This window comes from Atractosteus spatula (assembly GCF_055471065.1).
Source record: "Atractosteus spatula isolate fAtrSpa1 chromosome 10 unlocalized genomic scaffold, fAtrSpa1.hap1 SUPER_10_unloc_1, whole genome shotgun sequence".
In the NCBI taxonomy this organism is placed as follows: Eukaryota; Metazoa; Chordata; class Actinopteri; order Semionotiformes; family Lepisosteidae; genus Atractosteus; species Atractosteus spatula.
Genome location: NW_028296612.1, coordinates 4,144,227 through 4,163,330, shown reverse-complemented (window position 1 = coordinate 4,163,330; position 19,104 = coordinate 4,144,227). Strand labels below are relative to the sequence as shown.

General features: G+C 54.7%; 2 protein-coding genes across 6 annotated transcripts; one reads left to right on the top strand and one right to left on the bottom strand.

The window, feature by feature from the left end:
- Positions 1–983: 983 nt before the first annotated feature.
- Positions 984–9,229, bottom strand: LOC148813519 (uncharacterized). The gene is made up of 5 exons (XM_088908129.1): positions 9,162–9,229; positions 6,563–6,928; positions 4,483–4,641; positions 3,524–3,570; positions 984–1,800 (listed from the first exon to the last, which is right to left on the bottom strand). Exons 1-5 carry the CDS (start codon positions 9,211–9,213, stop codon positions 1,696–1,698), a joined length of 729 nt encoding a protein of 242 aa, XP_088764255.1. The 5' UTR covers positions 9,214–9,229; the 3' UTR covers positions 984–1,695.
- Positions 8,981–18,849, top strand: LOC148813518 (hemicentin-2-like). 5 transcript variants are annotated; one of them, XM_088908124.1, is made up of 6 exons: positions 8,981–9,063; positions 12,891–12,943; positions 13,492–13,824; positions 15,794–16,081; positions 16,172–16,456; positions 17,646–18,849. In XM_088908124.1, the coding sequence occupies exons 2-6, from the start codon at positions 12,892–12,894 to the stop codon at positions 17,789–17,791; spliced, it is 1,104 nt and encodes a 367-aa protein (XP_088764250.1). In that variant the 5' UTR covers positions 8,981–9,063; position 12,891; the 3' UTR covers positions 17,792–18,849. The 5 variants fall into 5 exon arrangements, with proteins under 5 accessions (XP_088764250.1, XP_088764247.1, XP_088764251.1 ...); XM_088908121.1 differs by lacking the exon at positions 8,981–9,063 and adding an exon at positions 9,864–10,109; XM_088908125.1 differs by lacking the exon at positions 8,981–9,063 and adding an exon at positions 11,140–11,190.
- The last annotated feature ends 255 nt before the right edge of the window (positions 18,850–19,104 follow it).

Genomic DNA, 19,104 nt, shown 5'->3' with positions numbered 1-19,104 from the left:
TCACACACACTGATACACTCACACACACACTGATACACACACACTCACAGACACTCACAACCACTCATACACACAGACTCACACACTCTCACACTATGATACACACACACACTTACACAGAGTTACACTCTCACACTGACACACACACTCACACACACTGATGATACACTCACACACTCTTCCACACACTCACAGACACACTGACACTTACATTCACTGATACACTCAAACACACTCCCACACACTTACACACTCACACACACAGACTCACACACTCTCACACACACTCAGACTGACACACACACTCTGAAACCAACACAGAAGTGAAACAGAGCCGCTCCAATCCCAGCCTGTTCTAGCAGAACAGAAACTCTCAGCTTCCTTCTCGCTGTGTCAGATTTCTGAAACCAGCCTCGCATCTCAACTGCTTCATTTCCTCCTGCTCAAACCCGCAGGCCTGTGTGCTAATGACCAGCAATAACGAGCACGGACGATTCAAAGACCCCTGGAGACTCTGCAGACACACACACTGACCCCTCCAGGACCAGGACTGGACAGCCCTGCTTTAAAGAGCCCTGGAGACTCTGCAGGCACACACACACTGACCCCTCCAGGACCAGGACTGGACAGCCCTGCTTTAAAGACCCCTGGAGACTCTGCAGACACACACACACTGACCCCTCCAGGACCAGGACTGGACAGCCCTGCTTTAAAGACCCCTGGAGACTCTGCAGACACACACACACACTGACCCCTCCAGGACCAGGACTGGACAGCCCTGCTTTAAAGACCCCTGGAGACTCTGCAGACACACACACACACTGACCCCTCCAGGACCAGGACTGGACAGCCCTGCTTTAAAGACCCCTGGAGACTCTGCAGACACACACACTGACCCCTCCAGGACCAGGACTGGACAGCCCTGCTTCGGACTGAGTCCAGTTTGTTGTAAACCAGTTTTCTGGCTCCAGTATGCCTGCAGTACTTCCTCTTTATTTTAAACTTGTTTGAAAACAGAAACGATTAACAGAAAAAAAACGTTTTTTTTACACGACATTTTACACGACACGATCCCACTACATGACAGCAACCACCCCCCCTCTCCCCCCAACATGAGATGGACACGTTCTCAGTAAGACCTCGGACTGCGGGTCCCGAAGTTCTGCTTGCTTCAGAGCTTGTGCGAGTCGGGTTTGGAAAGCCGAGCAAATAAATATCTCCAGCAGAATAAATATCCTTGTAGCCTCGTGCGAGTTTCTTGCCCATATAGGAATCGGAACAAGAATTAGGGGTAGGAACCTTCAGGGAACAAGAACAGCAATAGGAACAAGAATAGGAATAGGAACAAGAAAAGTGATAGGAACAAGAATAGGAATAGGAACAAGAAAAGTGATAGGAACAAGAATAGGAATAGGAACAGGGATGAGTATAGGAACCAGAAAAGACCCGGGATCGGGAGAAAGAACAGAATGGGATCAGGAACAGGAACAAGACTCGGGAACAGGAACAAGAATAAGGAGCATCAGATTCCGGATCAGGAACTGCAATGGGATCGGGAACAGGAGGAAACCCCAGACTCCGGATCAGAGCCAGGGGGAGGATCGGGAACAAGAGCAGGGCAGCGGACGAGGGTCGGGGCCGGTGAGGAAGCGCCGCAGTCACGTTCCCCGGTCTCGTCAGGTCTCGCCACCGCGGTCACCTCCCCCCGCCGGGCCAGATCTGCTCGTAGGCGGAGACGTCTTCGGCGCTCGGCGGGCGCCGCGCCACCACCGCGACGGACTCCAGCTCCGCCCAGCCGCCCTGCCAGAAGCACGGAGCAGCCAGTCGGACCCGGGGCCGGGGGCTCGCGTCCTGCGCCTACACTCATCCCTTCACCCACCTGTACACTCACTCACCCCCCCCATCTCTACACTCATCCCTTCACCCACCTGTACACTCACTCATCCCCCCATCTCTACACTCATCCCTTCACCCACCTGTACACTCACTCACCCCCCATCTCTACACTCATCCCTTCACCCACCTGTACACTCACTCACCCCCCATCTCTACACTCATCCCTTCACCCACCTGTACACTCACTCACCCCCCCATCTCTACACTCATCCCTTCACCCACCTGTACACTCACTCACCCCCCCATCTCCACACTCATCCCTTCACCCACCTGTACACTCACTCATCCCCCCATCTCCACACTCATCCCTTCACCCACCTGTACACTCACTCACCCCCCTATCTCCACACTCATCCCTTCACCCACCTGTACACTCACTCATCCACCATCTCTACACTCATCCCTTCACCCACCTGTACACTCACTCACCCCCCCATCTCCACACTCATCCCTTCACCCACCTGTACACTCACCCCCCCATCTCCACACTCATCCCTTCACCCACCTGTACACTCACTCACCCCCCATCTCTACACTCATCCCTTCACCCACCTGTACACTCACTCACCCCCCCATCTCTACACTCATCCCTTCACCCACCTGTACACTCACTCACCCCCCCATCTCTACACTCATCCCTTCACCCACCTGTACACTCACTCACCCCCCCATCTCCACACTCATCCTTTCACCCACCTGTACACTCACTCACCCCCCATCTCCACACTCATCCCTTCACCCACCTGTACACTCACTCATCCACCCATCTCTACACTCATCCCTTCACCCACCTGTACACTCACTCACCCCCCCATCTCCACACTCATCCCTTCACCCACCTGTACACTCACTCATCCCCCCATCTCTACACTCATCCCTTCACCCACCTGTACACTCACTCACCCCCCCATCTCTACACTCATCCCTTCACCCACCTGTACACTCACTCACCCCCCATCTCTACACTCATCCCTTCACCCACCTGTACACTCACTCACCCCCCCATCTCTACACTCATCCCTTCACCCACCTGTACACTCACTCATCCCCCCATCTCTACACTCATCCCTTCACCCACCTGTACACTCACTCACCCCCCCATCTCTACACTCATCCCTTCACCCACCTGTACACTCACTCACCCCCCATCTCTACACTCATCCCTTCACCCATCTGTAAACTCACTCATCCACTCATCCCTTCACCCACTGTGCGCTGGTGATGGACGAGTGAATGTACAGACGGGTGGATGAGTGAATAGGCTGGTGATGGACGAGTGAATGTACAGATGGGTGAATGAGTGAATGCGCTGGTGATGGACGAGTGAATGTACAGATGGGTGAATGAGTGAATGCGCTGGTGATGGACGAGTGAATGTACAGACGGGTGGATGAGTGAATAGGCTGGTGATGGACGAGTGAATGTACAGATGGGTGAATGAGTGAATGCGCTGGTGATGGACAAGTGAATGTACAGATGGGTGAATGAGTGAATGCGCTGGTGATGGACGAGTGAATGTACAGATGGGTGAATGAGTGAATGTGCTGGTGATGGACGAGTGAATGTACAGATGGGCGGATCTGGGCGCGGGTTCGAGGCGATGCGCAGACAGGGTGGGGCTCCTCACCTTGTTTCCTGCCTCGCGCGGGTCCCCGGCTCCGGGTTCGGGCGGGCCTGTCGTGCAGAAAGAGAGAGGCGGGGCATGAATCGCACGCAGACGAGCCACCTCGTCCTCCAGAGATGAGTCTCAGCTACTTGTAGAGGTAAGGCGCTATATAGACTACAGATCTATAGTCATTCCAGAAGAGATCCTTGTTTGCTTCTTCCAGTCCAGGGTCACAGGGGAGCTGGAGTCCATCCCAGCAAGCAACAGGCACAAGGCAGGGTTCACCCTGGACAGGACAGCAGTCCATCACAGGACACACACACACTCACACCCCCTGGACAGGACACCAGTCCATCACAGGACACACACACACTCACACACCCTGGACAGGACACCAGTCCATCACAGGACACACACACACTCACACCCCCTGGACAGGACACCAGTCCATCACAGGACACACACACACTCACACACCCTGGACAGGACACCAGTCCATCACAGGACACACACACTCACACACCCTGGACAGGACACCAGTCCATCACAGGACACACACACACCCTGGACAGGACACCAGTCCATCACAGGACACACACACACTCACACACCCTGGACAGGACACCAGTCCATCACAGGACACACACACACACTCACACATCCTGGACAGGACACCAGTCCATCACAGGACACACACACAGACACACACACTCACAGGGCCAAATTTCCCAGAAGCCCATTAACCCACCAGCCCGAAACCAGAGCACTTGGAAGAAACCTCCGCTAACATGGGGAGAACATGCAGACTCCACACAGACAGCACCCTCCCCCAGGGTCTGGGAATCGAACCCAGGGCACCAGCGTGGTGCGGCTGACCACTGTGTCGCCCCGCCAACCACAGTTGTAATCACAGAAAGAAAGAAGAAATGCACAGTCCAACATATCTTCCAGCAGGGACACAGAGAAGCCAAACTCCTTGCCTTTTCGGCAGGCCGGTCTGCAGCGGAGGCAGGCGGCGGTCAGGATGGCGGTCAGCAGGGCGGTCAGCAGCACGGACAGCGCAAGGGCGCCCCCAGGCGGGACCCCCGGGTCACCGCAGGGTGGGGGGCTCTGACTGGTGCAGTTGGGCTCCTCTCCTCCTGACCAGGGGACAGGGAGATGGTCAGTATCCCCCAGAGTGCCCTGACGCCCACCTCGAGCGCCTCACGACCACCCCACGAGCGTCCCGATGCGGGAGAGAGATTGGTTTGGTTTAGTATAGTGTGGTTAGGTTTAGTTTGGTTTAGTGTGGTTTGGTTTAGTTTGGTTTGGTTTAGTGTGGTTTAATTTGGTTTAGTTTGGTTTGGTTAGGTTTAGTTTGGTTTGATTTAGTGGTTTAATTTGGTTTAGTTTGGTTTGATTAGGTTTAGTGTGGTTTAATTTGGTTTAGTTTGGTTTGGTTAGGTTTAGTTTGGTTTAGTGTTGTTTAATTTGGTTTAGTTTGGTTTGGTTAGGTTTAGTTTGGTTTAGTGTGGTTTGGTTTAGTATAATTTTGTTTAGTGTGGTTTAATTTGGTTTAGTTTGGTTTGGTTAGGTTTAGTTTGGTTTAGTGTGGTTTGGTTTTGTATAATTTTGTTTAGTGTGGTTTAATTTGGTTTAGTTTGGTTTAGTGTTGTTTAGTTTGGTTTAGTTTAGTTTGGTTTAGTGTGGTTTGGTTTGGTTTGGTTAGTGTTGTTTAGTTTAGTTTGGTTAGGTTTAGTTTGGTTTAGTGTGGTTTGGTTTAGTTTGGTTTGGTTTAGTGTGGTTTAATTTGGTTTAGTGTTGTTTAGTTTGGTTTAGTGTGGTTTGGTTTAGCCTGGTTTAATTTGGTTTAGTGTTGTTTAGTTTGGTTTGGTTAGGTTTAGTTTGGTTTGGTTTAGTATAGTTTGGTTTAGTGTGGTTTGGTTTAGTATAGTTTGGTTTAGTATAGTTTGGTTTAGTTAAGTTTGATTTAGTGTTGTTTGGTGTGGTTTAGTTCGGTTTAGTTTGGATACGTCTGGGTTAGTGTGGTTTAGTTTGGTATAGTTTAGTTTGATATAGTTTGGTAAAGCTTGGTTTGTTATGGTTTGGTGTGGTATGGTTTAAATTGTTATGGCTTGGTATAGTTTGATTTAGTTTGGTGTAGTTTGGTTTCATTTGGTTTAATCTGGTATAGTCTGGTTTGGTATATTTTCGTTTCGTTTTGTAAAGTTTGATTTGGTTTTTTGGTATGGTATGGTTGAATTTGTTATGGTTTGGTATAGTTTGGTTTGATATGGTTTGGTGTGCTGTGCTATAGTTCAATTTGATATGGTTTGGTATGGTTTGGTGTAGTCTAGTTAAAAAAAAACCATATCAAGACATATTGTATGACAGATAGAAAATAGATATCACAAACAGTAACATGCACAAAAATAATGACACATTAATCTAATAAATAATCTAATAATGTCAGCAGCCATATCAGCCTGCAGCTCACCACTGAGCTCAGCAGGTGTGAGCCTGGCCAGTACCTGGAGGGGAGACTCCTGGGAGAGCTGAGGCTGCTGCTGGAGGAGGTGTCAGTGAGGCCAGCAGGGGGCGCTCACCCTGCGGTCTGTATGGGTCTTAATGCCCCAGTGTAGCGACGGGGACACTGGACTGTAAACAGGCGAAGTCCTTCGGATGAGACGTAAAACCGAGGTCCTGACTCTCTGTGCTCATTAACAATCCCGGGGCGTCTCTCGAGAAGAGTAGGGGTGTTACCCCAGTGTCCTGGTCAAATACACCCCTGGTCTTGACCCATCATGGCCTCCTAATAACCCCCCTCTCTGAACTGGCTCCATCCCTCTGCTCTCCTCCCCACTGAGAGCTGCTGTGTGCTGAGCGGACTGGAGCATCATCCAGGTGGGGCTGCACACTGGGGGGGCTGGAGGGGATCCCCCTGACCTGGGAAGAGCTCTGAGTGGAGGGTCCAGAAAAGAGCTCTAGAAGTGTGAGGAGCCATTATTAATTAGCACATATCGAAGGTTTCAAGATTCACATGAGAAGACACTCTCTTACTGTATCAGGACCAGTTCTCACCTGCGCCGAGCTCCAGCCTGGTGCCTTTTCCTATCTGTACCTCTCCCCTCTCTCTGGTGGTGCAGTAGTACAGCCCCTGGTCTGTCTCTGTGACGTTCTCAATCCTCAGACTGGAGGAGTTAGTGGAGGAGTTCAGCACCAGGCTGAAGCGAGAGTCCGGTCTCCTCACGTAGGTGAAGGGGTCCGTCTGCCCGCTCGCTGTGTTGGCGTTGCCCAGGACGCTCAGAGCCAGCGTCCCGTCCGAGCGCTGGACGAACCACATGACCTCGTACTGCTGCCCGACGACGCAGGGCAGGGTGACGGTCTCCCCGCAGATCGTCGCTCTCACCTCTGGCCCGCCGGAGACGCTCTCCTGGACAGCAGCGCCTGCAGCCGCGGGGACAGTGAACACGGGTGATCAGTGAGTGAGTGAACACGGGTGATCAGTGAGTGAACACGGGTGATCTGTGAGGGAACACGGGTGATCAGTGAGTGAACACAGGTGATCCGTGAGTGAGCACGGGTGATCAGTGAGTGAACACGGGTGATCCGTGAGTGAGTGAACACGGGTGATCCGTGAGTGAGTGAACACGGGTGATCAGTGAGTGAGCACGGGTGATCAGTGAATGAGTGAACACGGGTGATCAGTGAGTGAACACAGGTGATCTGACCGCGACGCTGGGCGTCCTGCCCTTCGGTAGACCATTAAACGTCCCCTGCCTTACGAGTAGCGTGTCAGGGGTTAATTTTATGCGCCTCTGCTTCTTTGATGGCTGGGGCCCTTCCTGTTAGCGAAACCGATCTGCTCCTGCCAGGATGTGGTCGCTGTCACAGCAACGAATGTCAGACCAATAGTGTAGCTTTCAGAGTTCACACACACAATCTCTCTCTCTCGCTCACACACACACACAGCTGTACATGTATATGGGACACCAGTCCATCACAGAACACACACAGACACACACACACTCACACACCCTGGACAGGACACCAGTCCATCACAGGACACACACACACACACACCCTGGACAGGACACCAGTCCATCACAGGACACACACACACACATACCCTGGACAGGACGCCAGTCCATCACAGGACACACACACACACATACCCTGGACAGGACACCAGTCCATCACAGGACACACACACACACACACCCTGGACAGGACACCAGTCCATCACAGGACACACACACACACATACCCTGGACAGGACGCCAGTCCATCACAGGACACACACACACACACACACACCCTGGACAGGACACCAGTCCATCACAGGACACACACACACCCTGGACAGGACACCAGTCCATCACAGGACACACACACACACACACACCCTGGACAGGACACCAGTCCATCACAGGACACACACACACACACACTCACACACCCTGGACAGGACACCAGTCCATCACAGGACACACACACACACACCCTGGACAGGACACCAGTCCATCACAGGACACACACACACACTCACACACCCTGGACAGGACACCAGTCCATCACAGGACACACACACACACCCTGGACAGGACACCAGTCCATCACAGGACACACACACACACATACCCTGGACAGGACGCCAGTCCATCACAGGACACACACACACACACAGACACCCTGGACAGGACGCCAGTCCATCACAGGACACACACACACAGACACCCTGGACAGGACGCCAGTCCATCACAGGACACACACACACACTCACACACCCTGGACAGGACACCAGTCCATCACAGGACACACACACACACCCTGGACAGGACACCAGTCCATCACAGGACACACACACACACATACCCTGGACAGGACGCCAGTCCATCACAGGACACACACACACACACAGACACCCTGGACAGGACGCCAGTCCATCACAGGACACACACACACAGACACCCTGGACAGGACGCCAGTCCATCACAGGACACACACACACACTCACACACCCTGGACAGGACACCAGTCCATCACAGGACACACACACACACGCTGGACAGGACACCAGTCCATCACAGGACACACACACACACATACCCTGGACAGGACGCCAGTCCATCACAGGACACACACACACACACAGACACCCTGGACAGGACGCCAGTCCATCACAGGACACACACACACAGACACCCTGGACAGGACGCCAGTCCATCACAGGACACACACACACACACACCCTGGACAGGACGCCAGTCCATCACAGGACACACACACAGACACTCACCTCAGAAGCCCATTAACCCACCAGCCTGTCTCTGGCCTGTGGGAGGAAACCGGAGCCCCCAGAGGAAACACAGAGAACACAGAGAGACCATGCAGACTCCACACAGACCGCACCTCAAGTCCGGACCCCAGCACCGCCGGGAGGCAGTACCGAGACCCCAGTGCCGTGGCGGGGGCGCCCCACACTCTGTCTCGGCGACCCGGCGGCCCAATCAATCGATCGATCAGCTGACGAGCCGCTGAACTTCAGCTGCAGCAGGACCAGAGACTCGGGGAAGGGCGAGGTGAGTCAGGCTGTCGGGACAGAGGCCGGAAGACCTCGGGCGCCCCCCCCATCACCTTCCTCCTCCTCCTCCTCCTCCTCGCCCTCGCTGGTACTCACGGATCAAGAGGAGCAGCAGAGACGCTGCCGCGCGACGCCTCCCTCCCGTCATCTCGCGCAACGGCTCGGACACTGACGAGCGTGGGCCCCCGCGCCTGCCCTTCACCCCCCCCCCCCCAGCCACCTCGGGTCGGGGGCGGGGTTGCGTGGTGTCGTCGTGTTGGCGCAAGAGGCGGTCGTCCCCGGCGTCGAGTTGGCGAGAAAGAGGGTGGTTTTGGAAAAGCCGACTGCTGTGTTTTTGGCCTTCGTGTGTGAACAGCTCCCTTAGATGTGGTGCAGATTCTACTAAAACACGCCTTTACGCAGAGGAGGGTGGGGGTGGGGAACAAGCTGCCCAGCCCTGTGGTTGAAGCCGATACCCTGGCTTCTCTCCAGACACAGCTGGGTGAGCTCCTCCAGTCAGGACAGGAGGCTCTTCTGTACACAGAGGGGGGTGGGGGTGGGGAACAAGCTGCCCAGCCCTGTGGTTGAAGCTGATACCCCGGCTTCTCTCACACAGACACAGCTGGGAGGGATTCGCCTTGGCTCAGCGATGTAATGAAATGGTTGAAGGGCTTCCTTCTGGTTTGTAACCTCTAAACGCGTCTGTTTCTGAAGGTCGGCGAACGTTATGGCGAAGACGTACTGACTCGGCAACTCCGCCCCCTGTCAGGATATTGCAGAGTGTGATCCTGCCTAGTGGCAGTACTGCACAGATGCTGCAGTCCGTGGATATGTCAATACAGGTTGAAAATCCTTTATCCGAAATGTCAAAATCCGGAAACCTCCAAAAGTTTTTTTTTTTCCACAAATAACTTACCGGACTTTCCAGCTCACAGGGATGTCATCGATGACGTACCCCCTCCCTCGAGTTTCTCGCACCTGCTGTAGTTGTAATGTCTGGGAGCTGCATTTATCTTCAAGTTTGTAAGCTGCGATCCTCAAGTTTCGTTTTGTTTGGGGTGTACGGTAAGTACAAAACGTTATTTTTACGGGAGATCTGAATTTCACCTCCCATGTATGAGTGTAACTTGACTAGCGTCATTGCCTGTACTTGTACATTCCTTTAAAAATAAAATGCTATCTTTTTTCAGTTTTCATTTTATGTACCTGTAATCCTATTCAATGCTTTGTTTTCTTACCTTACATAAAACTTCAGACCTGTATAGTAAAAAAATAAAATACCAATGGCGTACAGTACGTGTACTGTAACCTTTTAATCAAAACATTATATTTTGAAATGTAAATGGATATCGTGTCTAGACCTGGGTCCCATCCCCAAGCTGTCCCATTTGACAGAAGCAGATATAACAATATTTTGAAATCCGACAAAAATCCGAAATCCGCAACACTTTCGGTCGCAGGAATTTCGGATAAGGGATTCTCAACCTGTATATATACTGTACTGCACAGATGATACAGAACACGGATATGTCAATAGTGTAGATATACTGTATATAGAGAGAGAGGGTAGTAGATCGGGGGGCAGTGACTGAGGTAGTGTCGCAGGAGTTAAAGAGCACCGTGTCGATAAAGAGCACCTTCATCACTACGAAGCTGTGTGGTTCAGGACCGCCCATAAGAACACAAATAGAGACTATAACAACCCCGCAGCTTCAGTTTCTGTGCGGGAGGAGAGCAAAGACGGTCGTCGTTTTCCGCTAACAGGGAAAATTCACCTCTCGTCCTCGGGCGCTGACATCCCACGCGAGCCGCAGCAACTGCAGGACGCGGGGAACCCCTCAGCGACACCCCCCCCCCCACGCGTCTTCTTGATGTCTGGGTGTAGTGCGTGGAAACCGTCGCGCCCCCCCGAGAGTGTCGGACGAGTGGGAAATTGGATGACCCCCCCCCCCCCCGCGACAGAAACTCGCGATCTAAAAAAACTAAAACAAGAAAGCACCCCACTTCCCCCAGAGTGAAAGGGGGTTCCCCCCGAGTGTGTCAGTCGGGGTGTTGGGGACTCCCTAGTGAGATAATATCATTCACTTTCATTTGTCGCTTCACATTTGTCGAGCGACACCGACTCAGAAACGCCGTTGAACTGAACGTGAGTATTATTAATTATTAATAATTATAATTAGTAGTAGTAGTGTTAGTATTGGTGGTACTGTAGCAGCAGTAGTACGAACGCCGTAACGCGGCGGGGACTTGCAATATACAAAGTTCTCAGCGGGTGGGTATTCAAGTAAGAGAGCTCTGTAAGTGAATTTATTCATATAAGTCGGACTGCGGCGTGGCGTGTGCGTGTGCGTGTGCGCGTCGGACGGACCTCAGCGCTCGACTCTGCACCACGGCCACCCGTGCCGTCCTCAGTCTGGACGGTGGGGCGGGACACAGGAGACACTCGTGACGCTTCAGAGACGATACCGGTGGGGGAGAAGGCCAGCAATCAGAGGACATCGCCTTAATGAGATGTGTGTGTGTGTGTGTCTGTGTGTGTGTGTGTGAGTGACTCTACTGTACACAGAGGGGGGTGGGGGTGGGGAACAAGCTGCCCAGCTGTGTGGTTGAAGCCGATACCCCGGCTTCTCTCCAGACACAGCTGGGTGAGCTCCTCCAGTCAGGACAGGAGGCTCTTCTGTACACAGAGGGGGGCGGGGGTGGGGAACAGGCTGCCCAGCCCTGTGGTTGAAGCCGATACCCTGGCTGCTCTCCAGACACAGCTGGGTGAGCTCCTCCAGTCAGGACAGGAGGCTCTTCTGTACACAGAGGGGGGCGGGGGTGGGGAACAAGCTGGGTGAGCTCCTCCAGTCAGGACAGGAGGCTCTTCTGTACACAGAGGGGGGCGGGGGTGGGGAACAAGCTGCCCAGCCCTGTGGTTGAAGCCGATACCCTGGCTTCTCTCCAGACACAGCTGGGTGAGCTCCTCCAGTCAGGACAGGAGGCTCTGCTGTACACTGAGGGTGGCGGGGGTGGGGAACAAGCTGCCCAGCCCTGTGGTTGAAGCCGAGACCCTGGCTTCTCTCCAGACACAGCTGGGTGAGCTCCTCCAGTCAGGACAGGAGGCTCTTCTGTACACAGAGGGGGGTGGGGGTGGGGAACAGGCTGCCCAGCCCTGTGGTTGAAGCCGAGACCCTGGGGCTTCCCAGGGCCGCTGGCTTGCGGCGGGTGATTTCCACGTGACATCAGAAATGGTCTAAGAAACCGAGGAAAAAGAAAGCGAAAGTTCTTTAAAAAAAAAAAAAACCATGAGTCAACCTTCCCGGGAAACTGGTGACTTTCCGAGCCCGAGAAGCCCTATTCCATCCCCTCATGGCAGACTTTAGTCAGCCCGTGAAGAGATCCTCGTGCTCCCAGCGTCACGGATCAATACCCGGCGTCTGGTCACGGAGATCTCCCGAGTCGCGAGTGTCCGCCCGTGTTCGCCAGACGCTTGGGGTGAAACACGCCGTTGCTTCTCCGCGCCACACTCCGCGTAAGCTCTGTCTTCCGTTGTTGTGTGTGTGTGTGTCTGTCTGTCTGTCTGTCTCGCTAAAATAAAGAAAAGAAATTGGGAGAACACAGCGAGGAGCGGCTGAGGACTCGTGCTCGCCGTGGTCTTGTGCGGGATGTCTTTCTGTTTTTAGTTTGGTTTTGTTTGGTCCGGAGAGAGACTCTCTCCCTCCTGCCCAGCAGCGCACACGCACTGCGCCCGCTGGCCAAGAGGCAGCGATCAGACAACAAGCCGGACCAGCCGCGGCTGTCTGGACCCAGCAGGATGTGAATTTTGAAAGGCTTCTGAGCGTGTTTTTTTGTGTCGTTGCGCAGGATGCGCGCCGCGCTGGTGGTCCTGATCGTACTGGTGGTCCCACATCGCCCGGGTGAGTCGAGTTTTCTTGATTTACAGTGGGGCTGTTGTGTAGTTCTGCCCGGTGTTTTCGGTATGCAAGAGCGCGGTGGAGTTGTGTTCTCTGTGTGTCTCAGTCTCTCTCTCTCTCTCTCCGTTGTGTGTCTTTTGACAGTGTCTTGTTGTGTGCTGCTGTGCGTCTCTGATGGTGTGTGTAGTTGTGTTGCTCGGGGTTTGAGGGTGTGACTGGTTGTGTTGCAGCTGTGTAGCTGTGTAGCTGTGTGTCTGAGGGTGTACAGTATGTAGTTGTGTAGCTGTGTGTCTGAGGGTGTGTGTAGCTGTGTGTCTGAGGGTGTACAGTATGTAGTTGTGTAGCTTTGTGTCTGAGGGTGTGTGCAGTTGTGTAGCTGTGTGTCTGAGGGTGTACAGTATGTAGCTGTGTAGCTGTGTGTCTGAGGGTGTGTGTAGCTGTGTGTCTGAGGGTGTACAGTATGTAGCTGTGTAGCTGTGTGTCTGAGGGTGTCTGTAGCTGTGTGTCGGAGGGTGTGTGCAGTTGTGTAACTGTGCTGCTGTCTCTCTCAGCCTCAGCAGCTCCAGTCCCAGTGTTCCTGACAGTCGGGGACTCGGTCACTCTGCCCTGTGATGGGACACCAGCCGCTGGGATCCCCGAGGACCAGTTACACGTCCAGTGGAAAACCCCCACGAGGCCTGTGCTGGATTTCCACAGCGGACGAGCCTTTCCCGGCCCCGGGTTCGAGCCCAGAGCCCAGGTGTCCCGGGAGAAGGTCAGACAGGGGGACTTCTCCCTGAGTCTCCTCCAGGCCTCCTTCTCCGACAGCGGGCTGTACGAGTGCTTCTACAGAGGGACGGACGGCCTGATGAAGTTTCTGGGGAGTGTTCATCTCCGCGTCACAGGTAACTGCCCCTGCGTGCCCAGGTAACTGCCCCTGCGTGCCCAGACACCCACCACACAGGTAACTGCCCCTGCGTGCCCAGACACCTACCACACAGGTAACTGCCCCTGTGTGCCCAGACACCTGCCACACAGGTAACTGCCCCTGCGTGCCCAGACAACTACCACACAGGTAACTGCCCCTGCGTGCCCAGACACCTGCCACACAGGTAACTGCCCCTGCGTGCCCAGACACCTGCCACAAAGGTAACTGCCCCTGCGTGCCCAGACACCTACCACACAGGTAACTGCCCCTGTGTGCCCAGACACCTGCCACACAGGTAACTGCCCCTGCGTGCCCAGACAACTACCACACAGCTAACTGCCCCTGCGTGCCCAGACACCTGCCACACAGGTAACTGCCCCTGCGTGCCCAGACACCTGCCACAAAGGTAACTGCCCCTGCGTGCCCAGACACCTACCACACAGGTAACTGCCCCTGCATGCCCAGGTAACTGCCCCTGCGTGCCCAGACACCTACCACACAGGTAACTGCCCCTGCGTGCCCAGACAACTACCACACAGGTATCTGCCCCTGTGTGCCCAGACACCTACCACACAGGTAACTGCCCCTGCGTGCCCAGACACCTACCACACAGGTAACTGCCCCTGCGTGCCCAGGTAACTGCCCCTGCGTGCCCAGACACCTACCACACAGGTAACTGCCCCTGCGTGCCCAGACACCTACCACACAGGTATCTGCCCCTGCGTGCCCAGGTAACTGCCCCTGCGTGCCCAGACACCTACCACACAGGTAACTGCCCCTGCGTGCCCAGACACCTACCACACAGGTAACTGCCCCTGCATGCCCAGGTAACTGCCCCTGCGTGCCCAGACACCTACCACACAGGTAACTGCCCCTGCGTGCCCAGACACCTACCACACAGGTAACTGCCCCTGCGTGCCCAGACAACTACCACACAGGTATCTGCCCCTGCGTGCCCAGACACCTACCACACAGGTAACTGCCCCTGCGTGCCCAGACACCTACCACACAGGTATCTGCCCCTGCGTGCCCAGGTAACTGCCCCTGCGTGCCCAGACACCTACCACACAGGTAACTGCCCCTGCGTGCCCAGACACCTACCACACAGGTATCTGCCCCTGCATGCCCAGGTAACTGCCCCTGCGTGCCCAGACACCTACCACACAGGTAACTGCCCCTGCATGCCCAGGTAACTGCCCCTGCGTGCCCAGACACCTACCACACAGGTAACTGCCCCTGCGTGCCCAGACAACTACCACACAGGTATCTGCCCCTGCGTGCCCAGACAACTACCACACAGGTAACTGCCCCTGCGTGCCCAGACACCTACCACACAGGTAACTGCCCCTGCGTGCCCAGACAACTACCACACAGGTATCTGCCCCTGCGTGCCCAGACACCTACCACACAGGTATCTGCCCCTGCGTGCCCAGACACCTACCACACAGGTAACTGCCCCTGCGTGCCCAGACACCTACCACACAGGTAACTGCCCCTGCATGCCCAGACACCTGCCCCTGCGTGCCCAGACACCTACCACACAGGTAACTGCCCCTGCGTGCCCAGACACCTGCCCCTGCATGCCCAGAGCTGGTCTGAAGCGGGCTGGAAGAACGCTGGACACAGGGGCAGCTCTGTAATCCCGCGCCGTGTCCCGCAGGAGCACGACGGAGCAGCTGGTGTTAAAAGGAGTGATCTCTGGGAGGTGGGAGTGATCCGGGAATGCTGCCAGTCCGGGTCCTGCAGTCCTGCAGCCTACAGGCGCTGGAGTTTTTGGGGTGGGGCTGGGGTGTCCTGTCCCGTCCCCCGCTCTGATAACCAGGTCCTCGGTCTGGGTGTGAGGGGAGCACGCGCTGTCCTGCGCCTGTGACCTTTGACCCCCCCCAGGACAGATCCGATCCAGCTGAGCACTGACCTCCTCCTCTGCCTGTGTGCCCCTCTCTCAGCTCGGACGGAAGGTCACACCAGGCGGGCCGGAGAAGATCTCTCGGTCCCCCTCGGCGTTGGCGGGCCAGTGGCGCTCCTGTTGAACGGGACGGTTGTGTACCTGGAGAACGACGACCCCAAATTCAAGAAGGCGCACGTGGGCCGCCATGGGATCCCCAGTCGGCAGAGAGTGTGGGTGCAGGACGGCTCTCTGACACTGCGCTCCCTCACACCAGCTGATCAGGGGAGCTACACAGTGAGGGACCTTCAGGGAAACACCATCAGCACTGTGATCGTCACTGTGGAGGGTGAGCAGGTCTACAGCAGGGGGACTAGAGTGGTCTCCACTCCTGACAGAGGGGGTTCTTATATCGCTCTCTGTCCTGATTGTCTTCCAGCTCGCAGAGACAATGTCACCCTGCAGGCTGGAGCCTCTCTGTCTGTCCCCCTGTTCACTGGAGAGCCGGTGGAGGTGCTGTTTGATCCTGCAGGAGCTGGAAACTCGACCTCAGTGTGTTCTGTCCAGAACAGCACAGCCAGCTGTGTCCCCCAGTACAGAGACAGAGTGTCAGTGGACAATCAGGAGCTGAGACTGCAGGAGCTGAGGGCGTCTGATCAGGGGAGCTACACAGTGAGGGACCTTCAGGGAAACACCATCAGCACTGTGATCGTCACTGTGGAGGGTGAGTGGATAAGGAAGAGAGGAATTTGTGACTGATTAATAGGAGCTCCAATCCCAGTCCAGTAGAACAGTCTGTTACAATAGGAGCTCCAGTCCCAGTGCAGTAGAACAGTCCTGTTACAATAGGAGCTCCAGTCCCAGTCCAGTAGAACAGTCCTGTTACAATAGGAGCTCCAGTCCCAGTGCAGTAGAACAGTCTGTTACAGTAGGAGCTCCAGTCCCAGTGCAGTAGAACAGTCTGTTACAATAGGAGCTCCAGTCCCAGTGCAGTAGAACAGTCTGTTACAATAGGAGCTCCAGTCCCAGTGCAGTAGAACAGTCTGTTACAATAGGAGCTCCAGTCCCAGTGCAGTAGACCAGTCTGTTACAATAGGAGCTCCAATCCCAGTCCAGTAGAACAGTCTGTTACAATAGGAGCTCCAGTCCCAGTCCAGCAGAACAGTCTGTTACAATAGGAGCTCCAGTCCCAGTGCAGTAGAACAGTCTGTTACAATAGGAGCTCCAGTCCCAGTGCAGTAGACCAGTCTGTTACAATAGGAGCTCCAATCCCAGTCCAGTAGAACAGTCTGTTACAATAGGAGCTCCAGTCCCAGTCCAGCAGAACAGTCTGTTACAATAGGAGCTCCAGTCCCAGTGCAGTAGAACAGTCTGTTACAATAGGAGCTCCAGTCCCAGTCCAGTAGAACAGTCTGTTACAGTAGGAGCTCCAATCCCAGTCCAGTAGAACAGTCTGTTACAATAGGAGCTCCAGTCCCAGTCCAGTAGAACAGTCTGTTACAATAGGAGCTCCAGTCCCAGTCCAGTAGACCAGTCTGTTACAATAGGAGCTCCAGTCCCAGTCCAGTAGAACAGTCTGTTACAATAGGAGCTCCAGTCCCAGTCCAGTAGAACAGTCCTGTTACAATAGGAGCTCCAGTCCCAGTCCAGTAGACCAGTCTGTTACAATAGGAGCTCCAGTCCCAGTCCAGTAGAACAGTCTGTTACAATAGGAGCTCCAGTCCCAGTCCAGTAGAACAGTCCTGTTACAATAGGAGCTCCAGTCCCAGTCCAGTAGACCAGTCTGTTACAATAGGAGCTCCAGTCCCAGTGCAGTAGAACAGTCTGTTACAGTAGGAGCTCCAGTCCCAGTCCAGTAGACCAGTCTGTTACAATAGGAGCTCCAGTCCTGTTGTGTCCTGTTCTCTCTGCAGGCTCGAGTCCTGGTGCCCGCTGGCCTGGAGGTCTCCAAGTCCTGCTGTGTGTCGTCCTGGCTCTGGGAGTCGGGGTGCTGTCCTGGCGGAGATGGAGGGACAGGAAACGACTCCAGGGGGGGACGGAGGCGGCGTGCGTGTGTTAGTTGAGGCAGGGCGCGGTGGGCACAGCAGGCTGGGGCGGTGGTGGGCCGTGATCGAGGGGAGCCGGTGTGCTTTTTTTGGGGGGGGGGGTTCCCATGTCTCGTCGAGCCTCCCACTTCTCCGCCTTGATTTCCGAAGCCGGTTTGGTGCGTGTTGTCGCGTCCGGCAAAAAAAACCAAACAAACCGGTGCAACGCCTCATAACGCGTCATTCGCCGGAGCCGCTTAGTCCGTCCGAGTCAGACTGAGTTTCTCCCTCTTGCACCTCGAAAAGTGGGGGGGTCTCTTCTGAGGGGTTGCGGGTTCGATTCCGCACGGTGGGGACGTGGCTGTGCCCCCTCAAAACTCACTCTGGCCCGTGTCTTGGGAGACTTCTTTCTCAGCTGGAAAAACATCTAAAACCGGCACGTGTGTCACGGACACAATGCAGAATCATTATTATTATTATTATTACTATTATTATTATACAAACCAGAAAATACGACAGCTTAGAGCATACGCTCTCCATATTGTAGCGCTTACGGCCGACAGGTACTGTGTAAGAGCCGGCGTACCAGAGCAGGTGACGTCACCGCCCTTCCCTGTGATAGCAGGACTACAGCTACTAGGCTGTAGAGAGATCTCTCTGTAGCTCACCGGGCTGGGTCGCTGCAGAGAGACGCGGGAGTCCCGGGTTCGAGCCTCAGTCGGGATGGGGCCGACCTGATGCGGCCAGGGCGCCCGCCTGAGCTCCCGTTGCGTTACAATATAAAGGTTGTAGTGAAGGCTGTGTGTATGTATATTTGGCCAGGCCGCTGGGGGAACAGGTCCAGCATTCCCTGGCGATTGAAAAGCAGCTCTGCGACGTGGAGTCAGAGAGCGGCCTGCTTTCCCTCTAAAGCACCTTGACGTGGCTGAGAAGGAAGTCTCGTGTCTGCTGCGAGCCACCTGTCTTGACTCGGAGCCTACGGATAATTCCTCGCACTTTTCAAAGCTCTTTACAGGTCATGGGGAATCCCACTACCGCCACCAGTGTGCGGCCATAGTGCGCACAGTACTCTCACCACACACCAGCTCCTGGGGGGGAGGAGAAGCCATGATTGGTAAAGGTGGTGGGGGGGGGGGGAAATTTGGCCAGTTGCAGAATTTTACTGGTGATTAAAAAGCAGCGCTGCGACGTGGAGTCAGAGAGCGGCCTGCTTTCCCTCCAAAGCACCTTGACGTGGCTGAGAAGGAAGTCTCGTGTCTGCTGCGAGCCACCTGTCTTGACTCGGAGCCTACGGATAATTCCTCGCGCTTTTCAAAGCTCTTTACAGGTCATGGGGAATCCCACTACC